The sequence below is a fragment of the Peromyscus californicus genome, unplaced genomic scaffold (assembly GCF_007827085.1).
Source record: "Peromyscus californicus insignis strain IS unplaced genomic scaffold, ASM782708v3 Scaffold_17__1_contigs__length_78620276, whole genome shotgun sequence".
Classification (NCBI taxonomy): Eukaryota; Metazoa; Chordata; class Mammalia; order Rodentia; family Cricetidae; genus Peromyscus; species Peromyscus californicus.
The window spans coordinates 24,146,759-24,170,718 of NW_026294469.1; the positions used below are offsets into that span (position 1 = coordinate 24,146,759).

At 43.4% G+C, this 23,960-nt stretch overlaps 1 protein-coding gene across 2 annotated transcripts; it reads right to left on the minus strand.

Moving 5' to 3' along the window:
• Window positions 1-456: 456 nt before the first annotated feature.
• On the minus strand, window positions 457-23,705 carry LOC128112656 (bromodomain-containing protein 8-like). Of its 2 annotated transcripts, XM_052741857.1 has the most exons (6): window positions 21,345-23,705; window positions 16,880-17,037; window positions 10,051-10,140; window positions 8,653-8,721; window positions 1,333-1,510; window positions 457-778 (listed from the first exon to the last, which is right to left on the minus strand). In XM_052741857.1, the coding sequence occupies exons 1-6, from the start codon at window positions 21,651-21,653 to the stop codon at window positions 728-730; spliced, it is 855 nt and encodes a 284-aa protein (XP_052597817.1). In that variant the 5' UTR covers window positions 21,654-23,705; the 3' UTR covers window positions 457-727. The 2 variants fall into 2 exon arrangements, with proteins under 2 accessions (XP_052597817.1, XP_052597818.1); XM_052741858.1 differs by lacking the exon at window positions 10,051-10,140 and having other exon boundaries at window positions 458-778.
• Window positions 23,706-23,960: the final 255 nt, after the last annotated feature.

Here is a 23,960-nt window from a genome sequence, read left to right on the forward strand (position 1 = left end):
TCTCAGCATGCTCCATTCCCTCCCAGACGTTATATGAAAGATTAATGTCAGGTTTATTAATTTCCTGACATACCTTCTCTTTCCTTCCTTCCTTCTTTTTTTTGGTGGTGGTGGTGTACTGGGGATCAAGCCCAGGGCCCACGCTAGACAAGCACTTAAGCACTGAGCTACATCCCAGCAAATACCTTCTTTGTTTCACACTTGATGCGGTCCCCTCTAGTTCCAGCTTCTTTAATCATTTAAAAACAGTCTTTGTAAAGTCTGGTGGTCTGGTGGCACATACCTCTAATCCCAGCACGCCATTGGAGGTAGAAGCTGGATGCTATAGAGATTTCCAGGAAAGTCTGGGTTTTAATGGTTTGAGACCCCATCTCAAAAACCAAACAAAATCTTTGGTTTATGAAATATTTATTCATAGAGAAACAAAAGATTCAATTAAATCACTTCTAAGTCTACACAACAAAAATATGGGCAATATTTACATCATAAATCGGGATCTCAGCACCCCACCCCCACCCCTTTAAAAATAATATATCTGCAAGCACCATTGACTCCTCATCAGGGAAGTAGGGCTTCTTATCCTTATTAGGGTAGGTAATGGAGAAGGAGTAAGTCTTCAGATCTTCTCTGGCCAGTCTTCAGGAGAGCTATAAACTTGAGAAAGATTCAGACTTGCAGTTCCAGGCTAACAGAACAGGCTTCCTTCATCCACTGGATTCGCTGGCACTCACTCTAGACTACTCAAGTCCTTCCTTTTGTCTAACCAAGTACTCAGCACCTACAGGAGCAAAGCCAGACACAAACCAAGAACCTTAAAGCCACGTAGGAGAGTGTGCAATTTCATCTATTGTATTGGCAAACAGATAAAACTACACTGGTTAAAGTGTGATGCTTCCCTAAGAGAAATCCTTACATGTCTCCTTGAACTTACTGTTTTCTCCCCAAAGATGGGAACTCTACATGTACATCAGTACCAACAGCTGTAGTAACCAAGACATGGACAGTGGATCCAGCACTGACCTGCTTTTAGCTTTACAACTGGGGCCTCTGAAAGCAGAAGTGCCCATCACTTGCCCATTCCCTGTCATCTTGCTGCTGGCCTTCCCAGATAACCTCATGCCGCTGTGTATCAAATCTGGACCTTCTAAGACATGGAAGACAGGGAGCTTCCCAATCCTGAGGGGACATCAATCCTTAAGATCTTTCAGTCATCTCTAAGACAAGCTCCAAGGACACAAGGTCACCTCCACATCACCTTTAGTCACACAGGCATCATAAACCAAACTCCAGAGACTACATTCCCTGTCCCTGAAGCACTTTCTGGTCCAGTACCTGGATCTGCTCCAAGACTTCACGCTGCATCTCCACAGCCATGTGGTATATGTGATGATCAGAGTCATTGTACATCACAGCGTTCTGGAACATCAGCATCAGATCCCGCTGGAACTCAGCCATGGTGTGAATACGTCCCTTAGACAGGTTCCTTTTCAGGGTTGTTAAGTCCATGGGTCTGCAGGAGCAAGAGGAAATCAAACCTTGATGAACTGAAGGCTGAGGCAGGAAGTTTTCACGAGTTTGAGGACAGCTTGAGCTACACAGTGAGTTCCAAGCCAGCATGAGTAAGACTGTCTCAAAACAGACAGACAGACAGACAGACAGACAGACAAAAAATGTGGTGTCTATGACAAGCTCTTTGAGAACTTGTTCTTGGTGAAAACAGAAGCTGCACTAGTTCATTTTGCTTTTAGTTTTTGTTTTGTCAACTTGGCACAAGCTGGGGTCATCTGGGAAGAGGGAACATCAATTGAGAAAACATCTCTATTAGACTGGCCTGTGGGCATGTCTGGGGCATTTTTTTTTTTTTGGTTTTTCGAGACAGGGTTTCTCTGTGTAGCTTTGCGCCTTTCCTGGAACTCGCTTTGGAGACCTGGCTGGCCTCGAACTCACAGAGATCCGCCTGGCTCTGCCTCCCGAGTGCTGGGGCATTTTTTAAAATTAATGATGGATGTGGGAGGGTCCAGCCCACTGTGGGTTAGTGCCGCTCCTGGGCAGATGGTCCTGAGTGAAGCGTGATCCTAATTAGTCTTAAAAACAAAAACCCGGATTCAGATGTTGAGGGTGAACGCTGAGAGATCAGAGAAGCAGAGCAGCAGCCACCAGAGACTTCTTACCGCTATGAATCCTCAGACGGAATGAGGGGAAGATCCTGTCTCTATGAATCCTCAGACTGAATGAGCGGCCGAGATCCTGTCTCCACCCACTTTACATTCCTGTCTGTACCTCCCTAGTGCTGGGATTAAAGGCATAATCCTCCCAACTTCTGGTATTAAAGGTGTGTGCCACCACTGCCTGGCCTCTGTGGTTAACTAGTGGCTAGCTCCGCCCTCTGATCTCCAGGCAAGATTTATTTGTCAGAACACAAACAAAATATCATACAACATCTGAGTTCTGTAAGAAAGTAAGCTGAGTAAAAACCATGAGGAGCAAGCCAGTAAGAAGTACCCTTCCATGGCCTCTGCTTCAGTTCCTGTCTCCAAGTTCCTGATGAGTTCCCAGCCTGATTTCCCTGGATGATGGAATAAACCCTTTTCTCCCACAAGCTGGTTTTGGTCATGGTGTTTATCACAGCAATGGAAAGCAAACTACAAGAGTGGCAAAGATAACAATTTTCATAAAATAATAAAAATAGCAGCTGCAGATACTGATCCTTTATAAAGGCCAAACACTATGTTGAGCACATTCTATGGTAAGTTAATCCTCTCAATAAACATACAATGTAAGTATTACTTACCATCATCATCATCATTTGGGAGGCACTGAGCATTGAACCTAGGGCAGTGGTTTTCAACCTGTGGGTCAAGACCCCTTTGGGGGTCAACAACCCTCTCACAGGGGTTGAATATCAGATATCCTGCATATCAGATATCTACATTATGATTCATAACAGTAGCAAAACTACACTTATGAAGTAGCAACAAAATGATTTCATGGTTGGGGTCCCCACAATATGAGGAACTGTGTTATAGGGTCGCAGCATTAGGAAGGTAAGAACCACTGACCTAGGTAGGTCTCACACATACTAGGCAAGTCCCTTCCCATTAAGCCTTTGTCCCAGCCCTTTCTTGGCTTTTTAGAGACAAGAGCTCGTGACATTGCCAGGCAGACCTTGAACTTGCTGTCCTCCTGCACTGTCACAGGGAGTCAGGATCTCAGGCCCACTGTTAGCAGTTTTTGAGTCAGGGGTGTGCTGGGCATGGTGGCATACCCTTGCATCCCAGCACCTGAGGAGCAGAAGCAGGAGGGCGGTCTCTCTCGCCACAGCCTATGCTGGCCTTCAACTCATGATATTCCTGCCTCACTTTCCAGAGTGAGAACAGGTAATTATGCTCTCCATTTGACAGATGAAGAAACCTAGGTCTGAAGAGATTGCATGCTGTTTTTTTCCTGGCTATAACCATGGAGATGCCAAAGAGAAGAAAAAGGAGGTTCCTGCTGTGCCAGAAACCCCTAATAGAAAAAGAGAAGAAACTTCAGAGTTGAAGGGAAAGCTCTTGAAAAGAAATGTTTCAAAAAATGCCCCAGAAGACAAAGAGGAAAACTTATTGTGAAAAAACACGCACTATCACAAGGAATACACACAGATACACAGAACCGAGATCCCAAGGCCAGACGGTAAGAAAGGCTGGCAACCCCCTGTACTTTGCAGAACCCAGTTGGCCTTTGTCATCAGAATCAGAGACGTCCATATCGTGGTCTGAATGTGAAATATCCCTATAGTCCACGCATTGGAACAACTGGGCCTCAGCCGATGGTGCCGCTTGAGAAAGTTGTGGAACCTTTAGGAGGTAGAGCCCCGCTGGAAGAAGTATGTCATGAGGGAACACATACTTTCTGTTCTCTCTCTGCTTCCTGTGGACCAGCCAGCCTCTTATTCCTGCCATCATTCTTTCCTGACTGTATCCCTCTGGAACTGTAAGCCAAAATAAGCCCTTTACCTCGTAAGTTCTTTTTTTGTTGGTTGTTGGGTGTTTTTTTTTTTATGTGTTTGTTTGTTTGTTTTTTGAGACAGAATCTCTCAAAGTAGCCCTAGCTGTCCTAGAACTCTCTATGTAGAACAGGCTGGTCAGAATTCACAGAGGTCCACTTGCCTTGGCTCCTCAGAGTACACCACCACACCCAGGTCTAAGTTGATTTGTTTGTTTGTTTGGGTTTTTCGAGACAAGGTTTCTCTGTGTAGTCCTGGCTGTCCTAGAACTCGCTTTGTAGACCAGGTGGGCCTCAAACTCACAGAGATCTGCCTGCCTCTGCCTCCTGAATGCTGGTATTGAAGGCGTGCGCCACCTCCACCTGGCTAAGTTGATTTTTCCAGAGTATTTTTATCACAGCAACAGAAAGTAACTAAGACAGAAACTGGTACCAGGAGGGGGGCAATTGCTGGTAAGCCTGACTGTAAGGTTCTTAGGTGTTTGAAACTAATTTGGGAGAAGGAAGTGAAAGAGCTTGGAAATTTGGCCTAGAAAAGCCCTTAGCTGCTGTAAGAAGGACTTTGTAGGCTCTTCTGGGAAGGAGTCCGTAAGAGAAAGAAGCAGAGAAAAGTGCAGACTGTAGAGGCTTGGCTCATGAGGAGTCAGAGGTGAACAAGGATTCTATGGGAACTGGGCTGGAGGCCATTCAGGTTTATTCTGGCAAAGAATTGGCTATATTCTGCAACATCTAGACACTTGAGGGAGGCTGACTTAGAAAGTCATGGACTACTTGTCTGCAGAGGAGCTTTCAAGGCAGGAAAACCCGAGGCTGCTTACTGCTCACTGCTCCATCATCTGTAGTGAGAAAGAGCAGCAAGTGGAGCAAAATAACAACTGTGAAGCTTGTCAAGGAAGGACGCACAAGCAAGATTAGAGCTGTGAACAAGGAGAGTGCAGATAATAATACACCTTCAATTGCTCAAGAGATGGGTGCCATTAAAGAGGAACCTCTTACTCTGCACTGAGACAATACGGTGCCTTGGAGCTGCAGCAGTGGCGGAGCTGCAGCAGTGGCTGAGCTGCCCTCGTGTGAGGCTGTGAAGATAGAGTCTAGGTTGTAATAAAGACTCCAGGACATGAGATGCTAGGACCATGACATCACTACTGAAGATAGATGCAGGCATGGGATGGAGCTGGCCCACGAGAGAATCTCTGTGCTATATGCAGACAGCACAACTCTCGGAGCGCAGCGGAACATCAGAGCACCAGGTGCTGAACAGAGCTGCAGGGCTGCAGGAATGCTGTTTGCCCTCCTGGATTTCAGGCTTGCTTTGCTCCAAACTTTCCTTGCTATGCCCCATTCTTCCCTTTTAAAGTAGGAATGTACACCACGTGCCATTGCATATTGGAAGTATATAGTTCATTTTTTATTGATGGGGGTCACAATTAGGAGATGGGCTGGCAAGATGGCTCTGCAGGTAAATGAACATACTTGCTGTACAGGCCTGACAACCTGAGTTCATTTCCTGGAACCCATGGAGGAAGGAGAAAACTGACTGCTGAGAGTTGTCCACTGACCTGTAGCACATATATGAATGTAAGCGTGTGTGCGCACATGCTCACACATAGACATAATCATAATGATATTAACAATACTATTTTAAAAAATTAAGAAGCGGGGCTGGAGAGATGGCTCAGGGGTTAGGAGCACTGGCTGCTCTTCCAGAGGACCCGGGTTCAATTCCCAGCACCTACATGGCAGCTCACAACTATCTGTAACTCCAGTTCCAGTAGATCTGACACCTTCACACCAATGCACATAAAATAAAGTTAAATAAATTAAAAAAATCAAAAAGCCAGGTGTGGTGGCACACACCTTTAATCCTAGCACTCAGGAAGCAGAGGCAATCAGATCTCTGGAGTTCAAGGCCAGCCTAGACTACATAGCAAGTTCCAAGTCAGCTAGAGCCACACAGTAAAACCCTGTCTCAAACATACAAATTAATTAGAAGAGTGATGATCTGCGTTTTAGATATTTCAGGTGGAGAATTTGAACTTTTGAAGTGTTGGCACTGTTAGGGACTATGGGGATTTCTGAAGTTTGACTGAATGTTTACTAGAAGGGTAACTAAGTTGTCCCCATGAGCTTATGGGAACAGGGACTGACTAATGTTTTAATGTCCCCATAGACTCGGGTATTGGAGTACTTGGTGTGCAGCTGGTGGTACTGCTTGGGAAAATTATGGAACTTTGTTTCTTTCTTCTTCTTCTTCTTCTTCTTCTTCTTCTTCTTCTCCTCCTCCTCCTCCTCCTCCTCCTCCTCCTCCTCCTCCTCCTCCTCCTCCTCCTCCTTCTCCTTCTTTTCAAGACAGGGTTTTTCTGTGTAGCCCTGGTTGTCCTGGAACTCACTCTGTAGACCAGACTGGCCTCAAGTCACAGAGATTCACCATCCCTCTCATAACCTTTTAGATTCTATTGTTTTTTTTTTTTTTTAAAGATTTATTTATTTATTATGTATACAGTGTTCTGTCTGCACATATCCCTGCAGGCCAGAAGAGGGCACCAGATCTCATTACAGATGGTTGTGAGCCACCATGTGGTTGCTGGGAATTGAACTCAGGACCTTTGGAAGAGCAAGCAGTGCTCTCAACCTCTGAGCCATCTCTCCAGCCCAGATTCTATTGTTTTATGACAGCATTTTAAAATAGTTTTGGATTTATTTTTACTTTATTTATTTTTACTTTATTTGTTTATGTGGTACTTACATACCATGTGCATGTCTCATGCCTGCAGAGGCCAAAAGATAGCAGAGCCCCTGGAATTTTAACTCCAAAGTTAGAGATGGTTGTGAGCCACCATGTGGGTACTGGGAACTGAATCTGAGTCCTCTGCAAGAGCAATTGAATGCTCTTAACAACTGGGCCATCTCCATAATGGCAGCATTTTAGTTTAACTATGCTAACATCCAAAACACAGCACCCAACAATGTTTTTGAATTTCCATTTAACAGCTTTATCTTAGCATGTCTAAAACTAACTGCCTGAATGAACAAGAAATATTGTCAAATGTGGAAGGACCAGGGATGGGTGCACACATATGTAACTGTAGCACTAGGCAGTTAGTAGACTGAGCAGAAACATCTCCAGTTAGCAACCAAACTGAGATAAATGGCAAACAAATTTTAAAACAAAACAAAACAAATAATAATAATAATAACACCTGTAATTCCATACTCTAGAGGCAGAGGCAGGAAGCTGGAGACTTCAAGATCGTCTTCAGCTAAGTTTGAGGCCATCCTGGGGCACATGAGACTGTCTCAAAAATCTGTGGTCTCAGCCGGGCGGTGGTGGCGCATGCCTTTAATCCCAGCACTTGGGAGGCAGAGCCAGGCGGATCTCTGTGAGTTCGAGGCCAGCCTGGGCTACCAAGTGAGTCCCAGGAAAGGCGCAAAGCTGCACAGAGAAACCCTGTCTCGAAAAACCAAAAAAAAAAAAAAAAAAAAAAAAAAATCTGTGGTCTCAGTTAACAGAGCAGCAGAAATGGGAAGATCACTTGAATCCACAAGTTCTAAACCAATCTAGGTAATATTGGGGCAGGGAGTAGAAAGCATATCAGAAACCATTTTTTATATTTATTATTTTTTTAATATTCACAATGTCTAGTCCATTTGTATTAGGCAAATTCAGAGAAAATACTCCATTATCTATCCTATCTTGATGAGTCCAAAGTTTTATACCTAAACCACTTTCTATCATAACTTGTATTACCATCCAAAAAATATCTTTTTAGACCTTAAAACATTTTCTTAGATAAACAACTTAAGCTTTTATGTTTTTTTTGTTTTCCCACTTAAATGTCCAAAACAATTTTTACACTAAACTGGCTTAGATTGGCTGTAGAATATATCTTGAGTTTGTGAGTACTGTAAATAAGATATATAGTCTAGTAGATGGGAAATAAAGAATGAAAAGACAGACATAAAAGCAACAAGGGTCTGGTGTAGTGGCTCAGGCCTGGAATCCCAGCACTTCAGAGGGAGAGGCAGGAGGATTAGGAATTTAAGGTCATCTTCAACCATTTGAGACCAGTCTGGGCTACAGGCAATCCACAGAGCAAAACAAACAAACAAAAGAAAAAGCAATGAACCGGGCTAGGAAGGCACACAGCTGGACAGTGCTGCCCAGCAATGACCCGGGCTAGGAAGGCACACAGCTGGACAGTGCTGCCCAGCAATGAACCGGGCTAGGAAGGCACACAGCTGGAGAGTGCTGCCCAGCAATGACCCGGGCTAGGAAGGCACACAGCTGGACAGTGCTGCCCAGCAATGACCCGGGCTAGGAAGGCACACAGCTGGAGAGTGCTGCCCAGCAATGACCAGGCTAGGAAGGCACACAGCTGGAGAGTGCTGCCCAGCAATGACCAGGCTAGGAAGGCACACAGCTGGACAGTGCTGCCCAGCATGCACTAAGCCCAGGTTTTATCTTCAGCACCACAAAAAAATGGGCATAGTAGTCCATGTCTGTAACCCCAGAACTTGGGAACTGGGTGTCAGGAGGGTCAGAAGTTCAAGGTCTTCCTCAGCTATCTGGCTGTCTGGCCAGTTTGAAGTTAGCCTAGGCTATATGAGACACTGTCTCAAAAAATAAAACAGCAACCAACCACACTTTTAGTCCCATCTCCTACTGACCTTTTCACCACATCCTTGTATCCTGGGGCCTGCTTTTCTGACACAGGCTTCAGAAATGGACTGCTGAACCTGTTAAGAAATAAACCCAAAGAGGATAAAGAAACCCCGGCGAATCACTCTAAAGGAGAAGGGCGGCTCATAACAAGAATACTTCAAACTACAGAGTAAATGAGGTATGGTGGCTCATCACAGCACTAAGGACACTGAGACAGGAGGACCACCAAGAGTGGAAGGCCTGTCTCGACTACATATTGAGTTCTGGTTCTAGGCCAGCCAGGCTACAGAGCAAAAACAAACAAACAGCATATGGCTTTTGTTGACCTCCCTCAACAGCCAGAATGTTAGGGAGGGGGGAACCCAATCTATAAAATATTTTAACTATGATCATAATCTCTTTTAGTTAAGGACTCAAAAATTTGTTCAAGTTTTCCAAGACTCTAGTTTTTTTTCTTTTCCTTTTAAAAGTATTTATTTTCATTTCATGTGTCTGAATGTTTTGCCTCCACGTACATAGGTGCATCACATGTGTGCAGTGCCCACAGAAGCCAGAAGAGGGCACCTGATGCCTTGGAACTTGAGTTACAGATAGTTGTGAGCCACTGTGTGGGCACTGGGAACTGAGTCCATCCACGTCCTCTGCAAAAGCAGCAAGTGTTCTTACCTGCTGAGCTCTCTCTAACCATTTGTTTGTTTTGAGGCAGGTGTCACGTAGCTCAGGCTAGCCTCAAACTTGCTATACAGCTAAGAATGAACATGTAGTTGTGATTCTCCTGCCTTGATGGGTGTGCACCACCAGACCTGACAGGTATATGTAACACTTCATACATGCTAGGTGAGCATTCTCCCACCTGAGCCACACCCATAGCTCTGAGGATCTATTACTGTGGAAAGGAAAAGCCACCACATGGGAAGGAGGCATCTACATCTGAAGTACAAAAATATCAAGTATTAGGAATAAATTCCTAGAGACAATTCAAATAGCACAGCAACGACTCCTTATAGACTAATAAAGCAGCGATAGGTCTCACCCATGGCTTCGTTCTTAGTTTGGGGGCCTCTTTGTTTTGAGACAGTCTCCTACAGCCCAGGCCTGTCTCAAACTAGAATGCCTTTCGACTTGTGATCATCCTTCTTCCATCTCCCTAAGGCTAGGATAACAGGCATGTTAGGCCCTAGCCAGTGTTCCGATGTGTTTCATCTATGTTCATCTAGTGTTTCATCTATGTTCCGATGAAACCTAGAACTTTCTGCAAGCTGGGCAGGCACAACAGCAGCTGAGTCTCAGACCCACACTCCCACTCCAGTTATGGCTTGTATGAAGGAGGAACATATCCCCTTCTGTGTTCATATCCAAGTACGTGTTTTGGTTCTGGAGATAATCTCACGTTGGAAACCTACCTGTGACTGGCAATCATCTTCCAGACTTGCAAAAGAGTCTTCTTAAATAGGAAATGATCCTGAATAGGATCACCTTGGCTTAGGTCATTCCTACAGGATATATGACAGAAAAGAGACAGTCGCTTCATAAGTAGTACTGTGTCTCATTAGATGGGTAATGAGGCTTTCCCAAGGCATAGTGCTCCTAATTAAACACTTGAAGGAATATATCATAGGTATGAAAATGTACTTAATACTCTTATAAGGGATAGTAAACTATATGTTTAACATTTTTTTCTTTTATGTGTCTCTGAGTGTGCCTGTGTGAATTTATGTGTACCAAGAATGAACTGGTGCCTGTGGAGGCCAGAGACATTGGGTGCCCTTGGTACTGGAATTGCAGGTGGTTGTGAGCTGCCTGATATGGGTGCTGGGAATTGAACCAAGGTCTTCTACAAAAGCAGTAAGGGCTATTAACTGCTGAGCTATCTCTCTCCAGCCACAATAAACTGTATCACTACCACCCAATGAAGTGGTTAACTTTATTTTACATTTATTTCTCTTTTTTTTCTTTTGAGACAGGGTTTCATGTAGACCAGCTGGCTTTGAACTAGCTATGTAACTGAAGATGACCCTGAACTCCTGATTCTCCTTCCTCCATATTCCAGAACACTTGAATTATAGGCTGATGCCACCATGCTGGGTAAGTGGTCACTGTTTTATAAAGTATACTACAATATGAGCCTGCTTGTCCTTTTTCCCTTTTCCCTTCCCCTACCCCCACCCTGGTGTTGGAGGCAGGGTCAGCTATGTAGTAAAGACTATTCTGAAAATCTGTGTTTAGCCCAAGATGGCTTTAAACTGTTCAGCCTCCAGCTTCCCAAACGCTGGGATTACAGGTCACCTGTGCCTTGTCACCTCTGGTTTGTACCTGTGATTCTACAGAACTATCTATTCAACAGTCTGAAGTGGGCCTAATGGTGCACACCTATAACTCAGTACTTTGGAAGCAGGAGGAGGAAGGTCAGAGGTTAAAGGCTACATAATGAGCTGGAGGGCAATCTGGGCTACACGAGACGCCACCTCAGTGTTCCTTCCTAAGTACCTAGAACCACCAGACACATAGTAGATACTATTAATTTCTTCCTGACACATCAATGAATTCTCTTATGTTTTATTTGAATGCTAGATAGCCAATAGTTTTCCTTTTCACTCTCCCCTGTATGCCTCATTAGAGGCAGGCAAGCTCAGCTATCTGGAAGTCCATTTCTTTGGGCTATACACATACCACTCCTTTTCTAGGAATGCACTTGGTAGCCTAAGACCCTTACCTGAACACACTTATGCATACACACTCCTCTCTGAACGATGTACCTAGAAACCTGTTGGCAGCTGGGGATCCCTACCTGTATCAGGCTGTGAGTAGCTGCTTTACACAGTAGAAATATGTCATTCCCCTCATCAACTTCTTGATAATGGCCACCCCCTGCTTTCCATTCTAACGATCTGAAGTGGGCCCATCTCCCCTAGACTGGTTCTGGATGCAAACTGTCTCCTAACTGAACTTTTGCTTTTTTCTCCCTGTTCTGGAGATTAAACTTAAGCCCTCCTGCATGCTAGTCAATATCCCCTCAGCCTTCCTTTGCATAGTAATCTTAGTTGTTTTCATTTTTCCCTCTAATTTCCTTTATAGCGTGTGTGTATGTGCACACGTGTGCGTGCACACAGGTGGGTTCCATGGTGCACGGATACATATGGAGGTCAGAGGACAACAGCAGGAGTTGGCTCTCTTCTTCCACCATGTGGGGCCCGGGGATTGAACCCAAGTCAACAGGTCGGCAGCTAGTGCCTTACACACTGAGCCCTCTCTCCAGCCCTCATTCTTCATGTTTGTTTGTGTTTTGATCCTGGGGCTTCTTGTTGGCTGGGCAAGCAAGCCCTCTACATTGAACTCTATCCTTAGCTACCATAATCTTTAAAACTACCTATTAGAGATTGATTTCTCCTCGTGATACGGCCTGTCCTGCACTGAATTGTCTTATTTTATTTTGCTTTTCTTTTGAGATACAACAGTTCAATATTTTATCTCACCTTATAATTTTCCCAGTTGTACAGTTTTCTGTTGAGCCAGGCGGTGGTGGCGCACACCTTTAATCCCAGCACTCAGGAGGCAGAGGCAGGCAAATCTCTGAGTTTGAGGCCAGCCTGGTCTACAGAGTGAGTTCCAGGACAGTCAGGGCTACACAGAGAAACTCTATCTCGAAAAACAAACAAACAAAAACAGGAAAAAGATATAAATAAAGACTTTCTGCTTACTCCAAAGTTAAATGATATATGTTTCATGTTCTACATTATATACTGTATTATTCCCTTGAAAGAGATTGTCTTAACACTCAGATTTCCAAATTCTCTAAATCAGGCATGGTGGCACATCTGTAATTCTAGCACTTGGGAGATAGAAACTGGAAGATCAGAACTTCATCATCCTTGACTACACAGTGAATTCAAGGCCAGCCTGGGCTACATGAGACCCTGTTTCAGGAAAAAAAGAATGCCATATTCTCATTTTGCATTGTATACCAGATGGTATAAATCCACGTGAAACTATAATTCCTATTATCTGCTCAATTTTAATACCTCCACATAACTATTTATTTTCACTATGTATTATTTCAACTATATCTAGAGTCCATTTTTAGATTCATTTTTATTTGATGTGTATAAATGTTTTGACTGCATGTATGTATGTGTACTACGTGTGTACCTGGAACCTACGGAGGTCAGAAGAGGGCATTGGATGCCATGAAATTGGAGTTACAGAAGGTTTTGAACCACTTTATGGTGCTGAGAACTGAACCCTAGTCCTCTACAAGAGCAGCAAGTATTTATAACTGCTGGTGTTTCTCTCCAGGCACTTGTAAATCATTTATTTACTTATTTATTTTGAGATATGGTCTCACTATGTATCCCTGGATGTCCCAGAACTTGCTGTGTAAACTAGGCTGGCCTTGAACTCACAGAGATCCACATGCCTCTGTATCCTGAGTGCTGGGATTAAAGACATGCACCACCACACCTGGCCTCACCTGGATCTAAATCACATACCACCAAATCATATAATTTTACTATGATCTTTACTCAACTTATCCTTAAATGCTATTATTTACAGAACCCTATCCAAATAAGACATTTAAAGCACAAAACAAATTTCTTTTCTTTTTTCCTATTTTATTTATTTTTTAAGATTTTATTTTTGTTTTGTAATTCTGTGTGTTTCTGTGTACATGAGTGCAGTGCCAGAGGAGGCCAGAAGAGGGTGTCAGATTCCCTGGAGCTGAGGTACAGATGGTTGTGAGCCTCCGGATATGGGTGCTGGGAAACGAACTTGGGTCTTCTGCAAGAGTAGCAAGTGTTCTTAACTGCTGAGCCATCTCTCCAGCCATTCCTATTTTATTTAATGTTTTTATTAGCATATATTAATTATACATAATAATGGATTTCATTACATTGTCATACACGCACATTAATAGATTTCAATCAAATTCACCACCCCTTACCATCTCTTGTCCTCCTTCAACTCATTTTAATGTCCTTCCTTTTCCCAGTTAGCCTCACTTCTACTTCCGTGTGTGTGTGTGTGTGTGTGTGTGTGTGTGTGTGTGTGTGTGTGTGTCCGTCCCAATGAGTGGTCATTAGGAAGGTGGATGGGAGGTTTGTTATAGCAGTATCCGTGCCTTAAGTTTTGGATCACTCAGCCTAGATTAACACTAGCTCTTTTGTACTAGGTTGTAGAACTTCACTGATACATCCTCATAATAAAGACTTAATGTATCCACTATATGTGCTGTGGTGGGTTTTGTAACCTCATAATTAACCAACTTCGCATATTTTAAGAATCTGTTTTACCTTTATTTTACCCATATGGAGACAAACACCAGCCAACATAAATGAGAGTAAAGCAAGGGAGTGGCTAGTACTACATAGCAGGACCAGAACCCAGAGGCTGTCTCCTGGCTTCGTCAGTGCAGACTTCAGCAGGAGACAGAAAAGAGCCCGGAGAACACCTGTTCTGTCTGTTTCTGTTTTCCAAAGCTAGAATATAGGCCTTGAGTATACTAGCCAAGAGCTCTATCGACAGGCTCTCTTTGGGATCTACCTCCACCGTCCCTCTCCAGGGACGGTTGTTGTGTTATTGTCTGACAGAGGGCTTCACTTTGTAGCCAGGCTGGAACTTATTAGGTCAGCCAGGGAACTCGTGAGCTCTGGGATTATAGATGTCAGGCACCAAGCCCAGATATGGAGCTGTTTTTTAAAGGAGTTTAAAACTTCTGCTTTAACATAAGAATTCAGCTTTCTATTTCCCCTTAAGAAAACTGGTCAAGCCTGTAACCTCACTTAGGGGGTAGAGGCAGGAAGATCAGAAGTTTAAGATTACTCTCAGCTACATATTGAGTTCTAGGCCAGCCTGGGTTCCATGAGACCCTAGTTCAAAAACAAACAAAAAAAGATATTTGGTCAAGCAGATATCATTACTGATATTCTGTTCTGTTCTGTTCTGTTCATATATACAATTTTCTCTGAATTGAAACATTCCATTTTGAAATGAAACTTCTTAAAGACTCAGGAAGTTATCAGGCATGTTGGCACATGCCTTTAATCCCAACACTTGGGAGGCAGAGACAGGTGGATCTCTGTGAGTTTCAGCCTGGTCTACATATCGTGTTCTAGGACAGCCAGGTTTGATTCCTTGTCTTAAAACAAGACAAAACAAAGAAAAAGACTCAGGAAGTTCTAAAAGGACTTCCTTTTTAACTCATTAGGAGGCTCATTAAGATCAGGAAGCAGCCGGGCGGTGGTGGCGCACGCCTTTAATCCCAGCACTCGGGAGGCAGAGGCAGGCGGATCTCTGTGAGTTCGAGGCCAGCCTGGGCTACCAAGTGAGTCCCAGGAAAGGCGCAAAGCTACACAGAGAAACCCTATCTCGAAAAACCAAAAAAAAAAAAAAAAAAAAAAAAAAAGATCAGGAAGCAAACAACTGGCAAGTCTCAGGAAGTCCCTGAAACTGAGAAGATTCACAGGCTCCCCTCCTGCCAAAGTTATATAAATAGTAAGGACTTCTAAGGAGACTCTCCAATCTATTGAGCTGCCTACAAGTTGTACAGAAGGATCCAAGATTTCAGCTTTTGTGAGATGTTACCATGATGGGTTGGGCTTTCAGTGATACAGCTGCCTTTGAGATATTCATTCTCCAGTAAGTAACCTCTCACCTATATTCCTGTAAATTACCCTAATAAACTCATTAGTTCACCAAGGTGGACTTTGGTGGTATCATTACTTTGGTCTGTGATCAGTTCCCTGTTGAGGTAAGTAGATGTTTGCTAGAATTTCCCCAGTAATAACATCACGCAAAACCAGGTTCATTATGTAGTTCAGGAGCATCAGCCTCCAAGAGTTCTAAGATTACAGTCTGTCTGTACCAACATACTTCACTATTTTTTGCTTTCCAAAAACAGTCTAAGGAGGACATGGCGGAGCATATCTGTAATCCCAGTACTCAGGAGTCAGAGGCAGGAGCATTCATTACAAGGCACAGGCTCACAGGAGCTCCCTAGTAAGACCATATTTCAAATAAATAGATAGATAAAATATTGTCTTTAGTCCCTCAATTAGCTATAAAAATAAGACAATTATATTAACAATTTCCCAAGATACATGCATGACAAAGGGAGAACATAAACTTTAATCTTAAAGAGCCAGGCATGATGGCTTAGATTTATAATCCTAGCACTTGGAAGGTAGAAATAAGAGGATCAATAGTAGGTATCCTCAACTACATAGCTAATTTGAAGCTAGCCTGGGCTACATGAGACCCTGTCTTGGGGAGAAAAACATAATAATTTTTAAAAATATGTATTTTTGGAGACAGAGTTTTGCTCTGTAGCTCTGGCTGTCCTGGAACTAAGTAGACCATGCTGGCCTTGAACTTGGAGCAAAGTCTTCCTGCCTCTGCCTCCCAAGTGTGAGAGCACAGGCATGCACTCCTGGTCCTGTTTCGGTAGTTTTTAAAAAGGTCTAGTTTGTATAACAGTAGATTACTGAGCATCATTTCCTTAGTAAATCAAACTAGTAATTATTAAGAAGGTTTATGTATGATAGAGACTCTTTTCCCCCTCTTTTTCCCAATGGTGGAGACTGAACCTAGGGCTTTTCATCTAGTAAGCAAGCGTTCTATCACTGAGCTACATCCTCATCCATGAAGGTGCTCTTAATATCAACAAAACAGGCTGTTTGTTGTTTTTAAGGTTTAGTTAATTTTATGTGCATAAGTGTTTTGCTTGCATGTATATATTAGCACTGAGTATGTGCCTGGTACTTAACAAGGCCAGAAGTGGGTGTCAGTTCCCATGAAAATGGAGTTATAGGCAGTTGTGAGCCACCACATAGGTGCCAATAACTGAATCCAAGTCCTCTGCAAAAGCAGCAAACACTCTTAACCACTGAGCCATCTCTCCAGCTCCAACCGAATTATAAACTTCTATTTATAGTATGTTAAAAATTTAACCTGAGCTCAGGAAGTCAGGCTAGTTTTGGTGACATATTGAGCACCTTGTTCAAAAAACTATTCTTAGTGTTTTCCACCTGTAACTTCTTTAAAACCTTATAAAATAATTCATTTCATGGTAACAGATTCAAGTAACTACTAAGAGAAGTAAATAAAAGTATGAATCCTAGCAATCACGGATGGAGACCTATGCTTAGAGGTCCTAGCCACGCTGGGGATCACATTCAGTATCCTGAGTATGTTAATCAAGCACTCTACCATTCAGTCACACCCCAGCCCTATACTTACAGTTGTGAGGAGTTGGTACAGTTGTAAAGGATATCCACCAGGGGAGTTTCCTGAATGCCCACGCCATCATCATAGTCACCTAAAGGGGGCTGGTCTTCCACATCTGAAGCATCCCCTTCACCCTGGTCCTCCTCTTTGGAGTCTTGCTGAGCCTCCCCCTGGGAAATCCAAGAAGCACAGGGAACTTTAGAGCTACCTTAGCTGCACCATAACCTGACTTACACAGAGTAAGTGAAGGTGAAGGCAGACCTTAAGGTGAGAAGAGGCCAATTCTATACAGCACCAGAAAAATTAGAACAAGGTGACCTTGTTAGACAAACCAATAAAGTTTATTTATAACCTGAACAATTTAAAGATGTCCCCAAAATGAAACAGTGTACTTAATTCTAAATTTGATGTTGACCTCTGCAGAGAAACAAACAAACAAACAAACCAAAAAAAAAACAAAAAACAAAAAACAAAAACCCAATCCTTTACCATTACCCGTGGTCTTAAAGTTAGCTATTATAGCCGGGCGGTGGTGGCTCACGCCTTTAATCCCAGCACTCGGGAGGCAGAGCCAGGCGGATCTCTGTGAGTTCGAGGCCAGCCTGGGCTACCAAGTGAGTTCCAGGAAAAGGCGCAAAGCTACACAGAGAAACCCTGTCTCGAAAAACCAAAAAAATAAAATAAAATAAAATAAAATAAAATAAAGTTAGCTATTATAGCTGGCCAGATAATATTAACAGTGAGATTCCAAAAGTAAAGATACCTCTAAGAAACCCTCTGCCTATTCCAGGAAAGAGACCACCCCTACTGTCCCAGCATGAGGCTGTGAGGTTAGAATGGGAGAAGAAGACTTCTAGGCCCAGATACTAGAGGCCGCTGGCTGTTGCCCCTTAGCTCCGACTTTCACTCTGGAAGGTGGACTTCCTGCTGTGGCCTCATCTGCTGAGAACCCTCCTCTGACTCTTGTTCTGCCTGTTCGGGGTTACACGCTGAGGACCTAAGAACAGAGACGGCTGTGGCTGGGATCAAACAGGAGACAACTCCATCTATGTAACAACTTTTCTTTGGTTTTTCCAGGCAGGGTTTCTCTGGGTAGCCCTGGCTGTCCTTGAACTCACTCTGTAGACCAGGCTGGCCTTGAACTCAGAGATCCACCTGCCTCTGCCTCCTGAGTGCTGGTGTGAGCCACCACCACCTGATAATAAAAATTATGAGTCATGCATTGTACTTGACATGAGCTATCTTTTTATTTCCCTATTTATTTTTAGGTTTTTTTTTTTTTAGTTTTTGTTGTTTGGGGTTTTTTGTTTTGTTTTGTTTTGTTTTTCTTGGTTTTTCCAGACAGGGTTTCTCTGTGTACCTTTGATGCCTGTCTTGGATCTCACTCTGTAGACCAGGCTGGACTTGAACTCACAGAGATCCACCTAGCTCTGCCTCTGGAGTGCTGGGATTAAAGGCATGTGCCACTACTGCCTGTATTTTAAAAGTGTGCACCACCGCCCAGCTATTTTTAGCTTTTAATTATGTTTATTTGTGTACACACACACACACACACACACACACACACACACACACACACACACACGAGCATACGTGGAAATCAGAGGACAACTTTTAGCAATCAGTTTCCTCCTTCCAGTATGTGGGTTCTGGGGACTGAATCTGGGTCTTCAAACTTGGTAGTGAACACCATTAGCTGCTAAGCCATCTCATTTTCCGATTTAGCTATTTATTGTTTTTGAGACAGGTCTTACTGTCTTGCCCAGGCAGATCTCAACCCCCAAGGTCAAATGGTCCCTGTACCTCAGCCTCCTGAGTGACTGCGTGCATCACTGAACTCCACTCAATTGTCTCCTTTGTTTGCAACCCAGTCCTATTTACCTCAGGCTGGACTTAGATGCGGCTGAGGATAACCTCAAAATTCTGATCTTCCTGCTGCTACCTCTTGACTGCTGGGATCACACATGTGCATTTTTACACTCTGCTTATTTGGAGCTAGGGATCCAACTCAAGGCGTTATGCATGCTAAACAAGCAATCTACCAATTAGCTCACCCCTAGCCCTGTTTAGGGTGTCTTATAGCCCACGCTGATTTCAAATTCGTTGTGTAGCCAAGGATGGCCTTGAATTTCTGATCCTCCTGCCTTTGCCTTCCAAGTGCTAGGATTACAGGGGTGTGCTACAATGTCTGGCTGAATTCTTGTTTTTCGAGACAGGATTTCTCTGTGTAGTTTTGGTGCCTGTCCTGGATCTTGCTCGGTAGACCAGGCAGGCCCTCGAACTCACAGAGATCCGCCTGGCTCATGCCTCCCTGAGTGCTGGGATTAAAGGTGTGCGCTACCACCACCCGGCTCTGGCTGAATTCTTGCATTTAAATCTCACCATAAGATCTTTAAAGAAGAACACTATTTAATCTGTGTGGAGCAGAGAAAACAGGGGTTCTGAATATCCAGTAACATACTATAGATCACATGGTGCTTTGGACCCAAGACGTTTAACTAACTCTGGAGCTAGGATATGTGTTGTAGCCACTCTGTTCTACTACCCTGGGAAGACCAGGTGATCGAAACTGTTTACCTCTTCACTCTCTGTAGGTAGCCCCCCTATGGGATAGTATGTGTGGGGGCTGGAGCTGCCTCTGGCTTTCCATATTCTCTCAGTAGCTTCTTTCAAGCCACTGAGTCTAGCTTGGCTACAAGCTCTTCAGTCTGTCTGCAGGGCTCCTCTTTCACTTTGGTAGTTTCCATTTCCCTCCTCTCCTGTTGCCTGGTACCAACCAGAGGAAGGGCAACAGTTTTCCCTTGAGTCTTTGCTGCTAATGCACAATGGCTCCATTAAATAAGCCACCTGCAATCAAAGTTTATTATTAGATGCACTGGAACAGCAGCGAGAAACAGCATCCACACATCAGTGATGCCACATGCTCTCACTGTCAGTATGATGTCTAAGATGGCAACTAGATTTAACCCACTTGATCATTCAATTAAATTTTATCAAAGGTACTGGGTTAGTTGCTCGGGTCATTGTGGTGAACATGTAGACATAGTTCTTAGCTCTTTTTGATTATGGTATAATTTTTTTTTTTTTTTTTTTTGGTTTTTCGAGACAGGGTTTCTCTGTGTAGCTTTGCGCCTTTCCTGGAACTCGCTTTGGAGACCAGGCTGGCCTCGAACTCACAGAGATCCGCCTGGCTCTGCCTCCCGAGTGCTGGGATTAAAGGCATGCGCCACCACCGCCCGGCCGATTATGGTATAATTTTTAATCTCAAGTGCCAATTGTGATTAATTGGAAGTAGTTGTCTAGAAAACTTAAAATCTTTTTCTTCTACAAAAGTGGCGATATTTGAAGTAGATACTTGCTGAACTTGATGTACATTCTCTTGAACATTTTCAGCTGCAGAATAAATATACTCACTGTTCCAATCTGTTGGTCCTCAGCCCTTAACCAAGGTAATGACACTTGAACAAATGGCAAGAATACTCATCATAAGGCAGCCCTGCATATAAAAATTCTACTTCCTAAGACCCAGGGGGCTAAAGATGTGGATTTAGGACATTCCATTGCAAACTTCACATTTGTCCATATTCTACATCAGCACCAAGTGCTGAGGGCATAGCAATCAACCAGCCACTGCCATATTGGAACTGAAAATAAATAAAGATTTATTTTTATTTGCTGGGCGTGGTGGTACGTGCTTTTAATCTTAGCACTTAGGAGACAGAGGCAGGCAGATCTGTTTGAGGCTAACCTAGTCTACATAGTGAGTTCCAGGACAGCCAAAGCTGCAGAGTGAGACCCTATCTCAAAGAAACAAACAAACAAACACACAAAAAGAAAGGTTTTTAATTTTATTTACATATATGTGTGCATGTTTCTGAGCATAGGACACATGTATGTGGGTATCCAAAGAGGTCAGAAGAGGGTATTAATCTGGAACTGGAGTTACAGGCATTTGTGAGCTGCCTGATGTAGGTGCTGGGAACCAAACCCCAGGCATCTGCAAGAGCAGCAGGTGTTCTTTTTTTTTTTTTTTGGTTTTTTGAGACAGGGTTTCTCTGTGTAGCTTTGCGCCTTTTCTGGATCTCGCTCTGGCTGGCCTCGAACTCACAGAGATCCGCTTGGCTCTGCCTCCGAGTGCTGGGATTAAAGGCGTGCGCCACCACCGCCCGGCTGGGTTTTCTTTTTTTTTTTCAGGTGCTCTTAACCACTGACTGACTCATCTCTTTAGGCCCTGAGCCTCTGTTTCAGTAAACTACTAATAGTAGGACTATGCAAGGGAAGCATTTGGTAAAAAGCTGGGTGGGACAGGGTGGTGCACACCTGGGAATGGCAGCCCTTGGGAAGCCGAGTTTCCAGGACTAAGTAGTCAGATCCATCTCAAAAGGAAAGAAAAGAGAAGGGGAGGGGAGGGAAAGGGGGAGAGAGAGGGGAAAGAAGTGTGGTTTTCCCAGCTATGGCAATAATAGCGTCCCCTTACCTCAGACAGGGAGTGGAGGAGGTTCTGGCTGCTGCCTTGCTCTGCCTCCTCCTGAGGTTCTTCACTCTCGACATCTTCCATAAGACACTCACTAGATTCTCTCTCTGGGTTGCTTTCCTCTAGGTCTTCAGCCTCTGCATCTGGAGCCTCAGTTTCCCTCCAGCTGCCCACATCAAGGTCCAGACTGGAGTCCCAGGAGCTGAAGAGGGACCTGTAGTCATTGCTCAGCTCAGAGTCATCGGGACAGTCTTGTCCAGAATCCAACCAAACCCACTCACACCCCATCTGTAAACATATAGAAAAATGCATTAAATTAACTCAAATAAAAACAAAACAAATTAATTCAAATAAACACTCTCAGTACACCCCTGTCTTTCAAGTTCATAGAAAGAGTCCAGAAATTTCTATTCATTAGGAGGCATAAGAGCCAGCTAAAGGGAGACATTAGATGAAATTTTTATCTTTTGGATAAAAAAAAAAGCTTCATGTTTGTATTACCCCGTTTTTAAACTTGGAGATCTTCATCTCCAAAAAGGGGGTGGGAATTGGAGCATACCTGCCTTAACAGACTTGCTTTATCACAAATCATCCATGAACTCAACCACAAGGCAATAAACTTGAGGATAAAAAGATTTTCTTCAGTGTATACACATTTTAATCTATATGAACTTATTAACCATTAGTTTCAAAACAATCATGGTTACCTTTGGCATCCTTCTGGTCATATCTGACTGTCAGAATAAAAACAGAAACACTTTTTTATTCATTCATTCATTTGGAAATTTTATTATTGTTACATGGTGTGTGTATAAATGCCATGTGTGTGCAAATATGTGAATAAATGCCATGCATGTGCAGGCGTCCATGGGCCAGCAGAGGGAGGGATTGGATCCCTTGGATTATAAGTGGTGGTAAACCACCTGATGTAGGTGCTGGGACTTGAACTCAGGTCCTCTGGAAGAGCAGCAAGCACTCTTTAGCTGTTGATCCACCTCTCCAGCCCAAGCAGTTTTAACTGCCTCCTCTTGTTCATTACAGTTTTTTGCACTTTTCTTTTTTCTTCCGTTTAAAGACAGGCTCTCATGTAGACTGGCCTCACATTCAGTAGGCAGCTGAGAACGACCTGGTTTTACTTGGTGCTAGGAATGGAATCCAGGATTTCGCGCATACTAGGTAAGCTAGCTACACCCCAGCATCTAGCTACAGCTTTCAATAGATTTTTTTTCTTGAGTTCTTGCTTGGTCTTCTGCTTTGTCAGTAATTCCTTTAAAGTTTCAACTTTTTTCTCTCTTCAAGTTGCTCCCTTGAGTTTTAAGAAATTTTAAATTACTGTTTATGTATATACACCTGTGTGACATGTTGGCTCCTCAGTTGCTGGGAGTTAGAGGCAGTTGGGGGCTGCCTGGTGGAGTGCTAGGAACTCAGTCTCTCTGGAAAAGCAGTGCATGCTCTCCGTTTCTCCACACCACCACCCCTGGTTTTGTTTTGTTTTGAGTCTTGCTATATCATCAAACTCAAAATTCTACTTAAGCTTCACAAGTGCTGGCTGGAATTACAAACTCGTCCAACATGCCTAGCTTTCCACCATTGAGGGGAATGCCTTTCATCTGTCTGTACTTTATTGCTCCAATAGCACGAGTCCTAATTATGTCTCCTTAGTTTTGCCCCCAACAGTTACTACCTTTGGAAGCTCATGTATCAGCTTTTCTACCAACTGAAAATTTACCTTTAATGTACTTTATCCACAAACTTTCCCAACTTAAAATCTTTTAAAATTTTACTTATTGAGGCCAAGTCTCACCACGCAGCCCTGGCTGGCTTGTGACTCGAGATCCACCTACCTCTGCCTCTGGAGTGCTGGGATTAAAGACATGCACACCCGTGACTAGCATTTTCCAATTCCCAGTGGCTTTCGTTTGTAGCACATGTCAGTTTGTAGACTGCTTTGAGACTTATTTCATATTCTAACTCCTGGACTGACTAACTTCTCCCTTAGCTTAACAAATTTTACATTTTTGAACAGGGTCTTATGTATCTTGGGGTGGTCTAAATTTTGCCGGCTTTATCTTTATCTGCCTGCTGAGTTCAGGATTACAGGCTTCTGTCATGATGGTGTATGAAGGATTAGGCATCAAACCCAAGGCTTCCTCCATTCACTCTAAGCTACACCCCAAACCCTCAAATTTTATAAACAGTCCTATTTTAGGCATTAAGACCTGAGTCTTTTTACCTATTTTTTTCTTTTTTAAATGACAGGGTCTCAACGAGGCAGCCCTGGTTAGCCTGGAACTCACTATGTAGACCAGACTGGCCTCGAACTCACAAAGAGATCCACCTGCCCTTGCCTCACGAATGCTGGGATTAAAGATGTGCACTACCGTACCTAGCTTTAGGTATATTCTTCTTAAACCTTTTCCCTCAAGAAAGAATAAAGAACTAAAGCATGTCCTATTACTAATTTTATTTTTAAAAAGGTTCATACTAGTTCATTTTACTGCTGAAAGAATACTTTTATTTAGTAACAGAAGTTAGTATGGATAGAACTGAGGTCACATGGTCTTAACACATTTAAAAAGTTTTAATTACATTTGTGTGCACACATCCATATATACAAAC

Excerpts from the sequence above, each read along its gene's own strand:
- LOC128112656 (XM_052741857.1), bottom strand. The coding sequence starts at position 21,653 with ATGCATTTTTCTATATGTTTACAGATGGGGTGTGAGTGGGTTTGGTTG. Across the intron at positions 17,038-21,344 it reads TCCTCCACTCCCTGTCTGAG|GGGGAGGCTCAGCAAGACTC; the intron begins GTAAGGGGACGC and ends TGGATTTCCCAG. Across the intron at positions 1,511-8,652 it reads TACAAGGATGTGGTGAAAAG|ACCCATGGACTTAACAACCC; the intron begins GTCAGTAGGAGA and ends TTGCTCCTGCAG.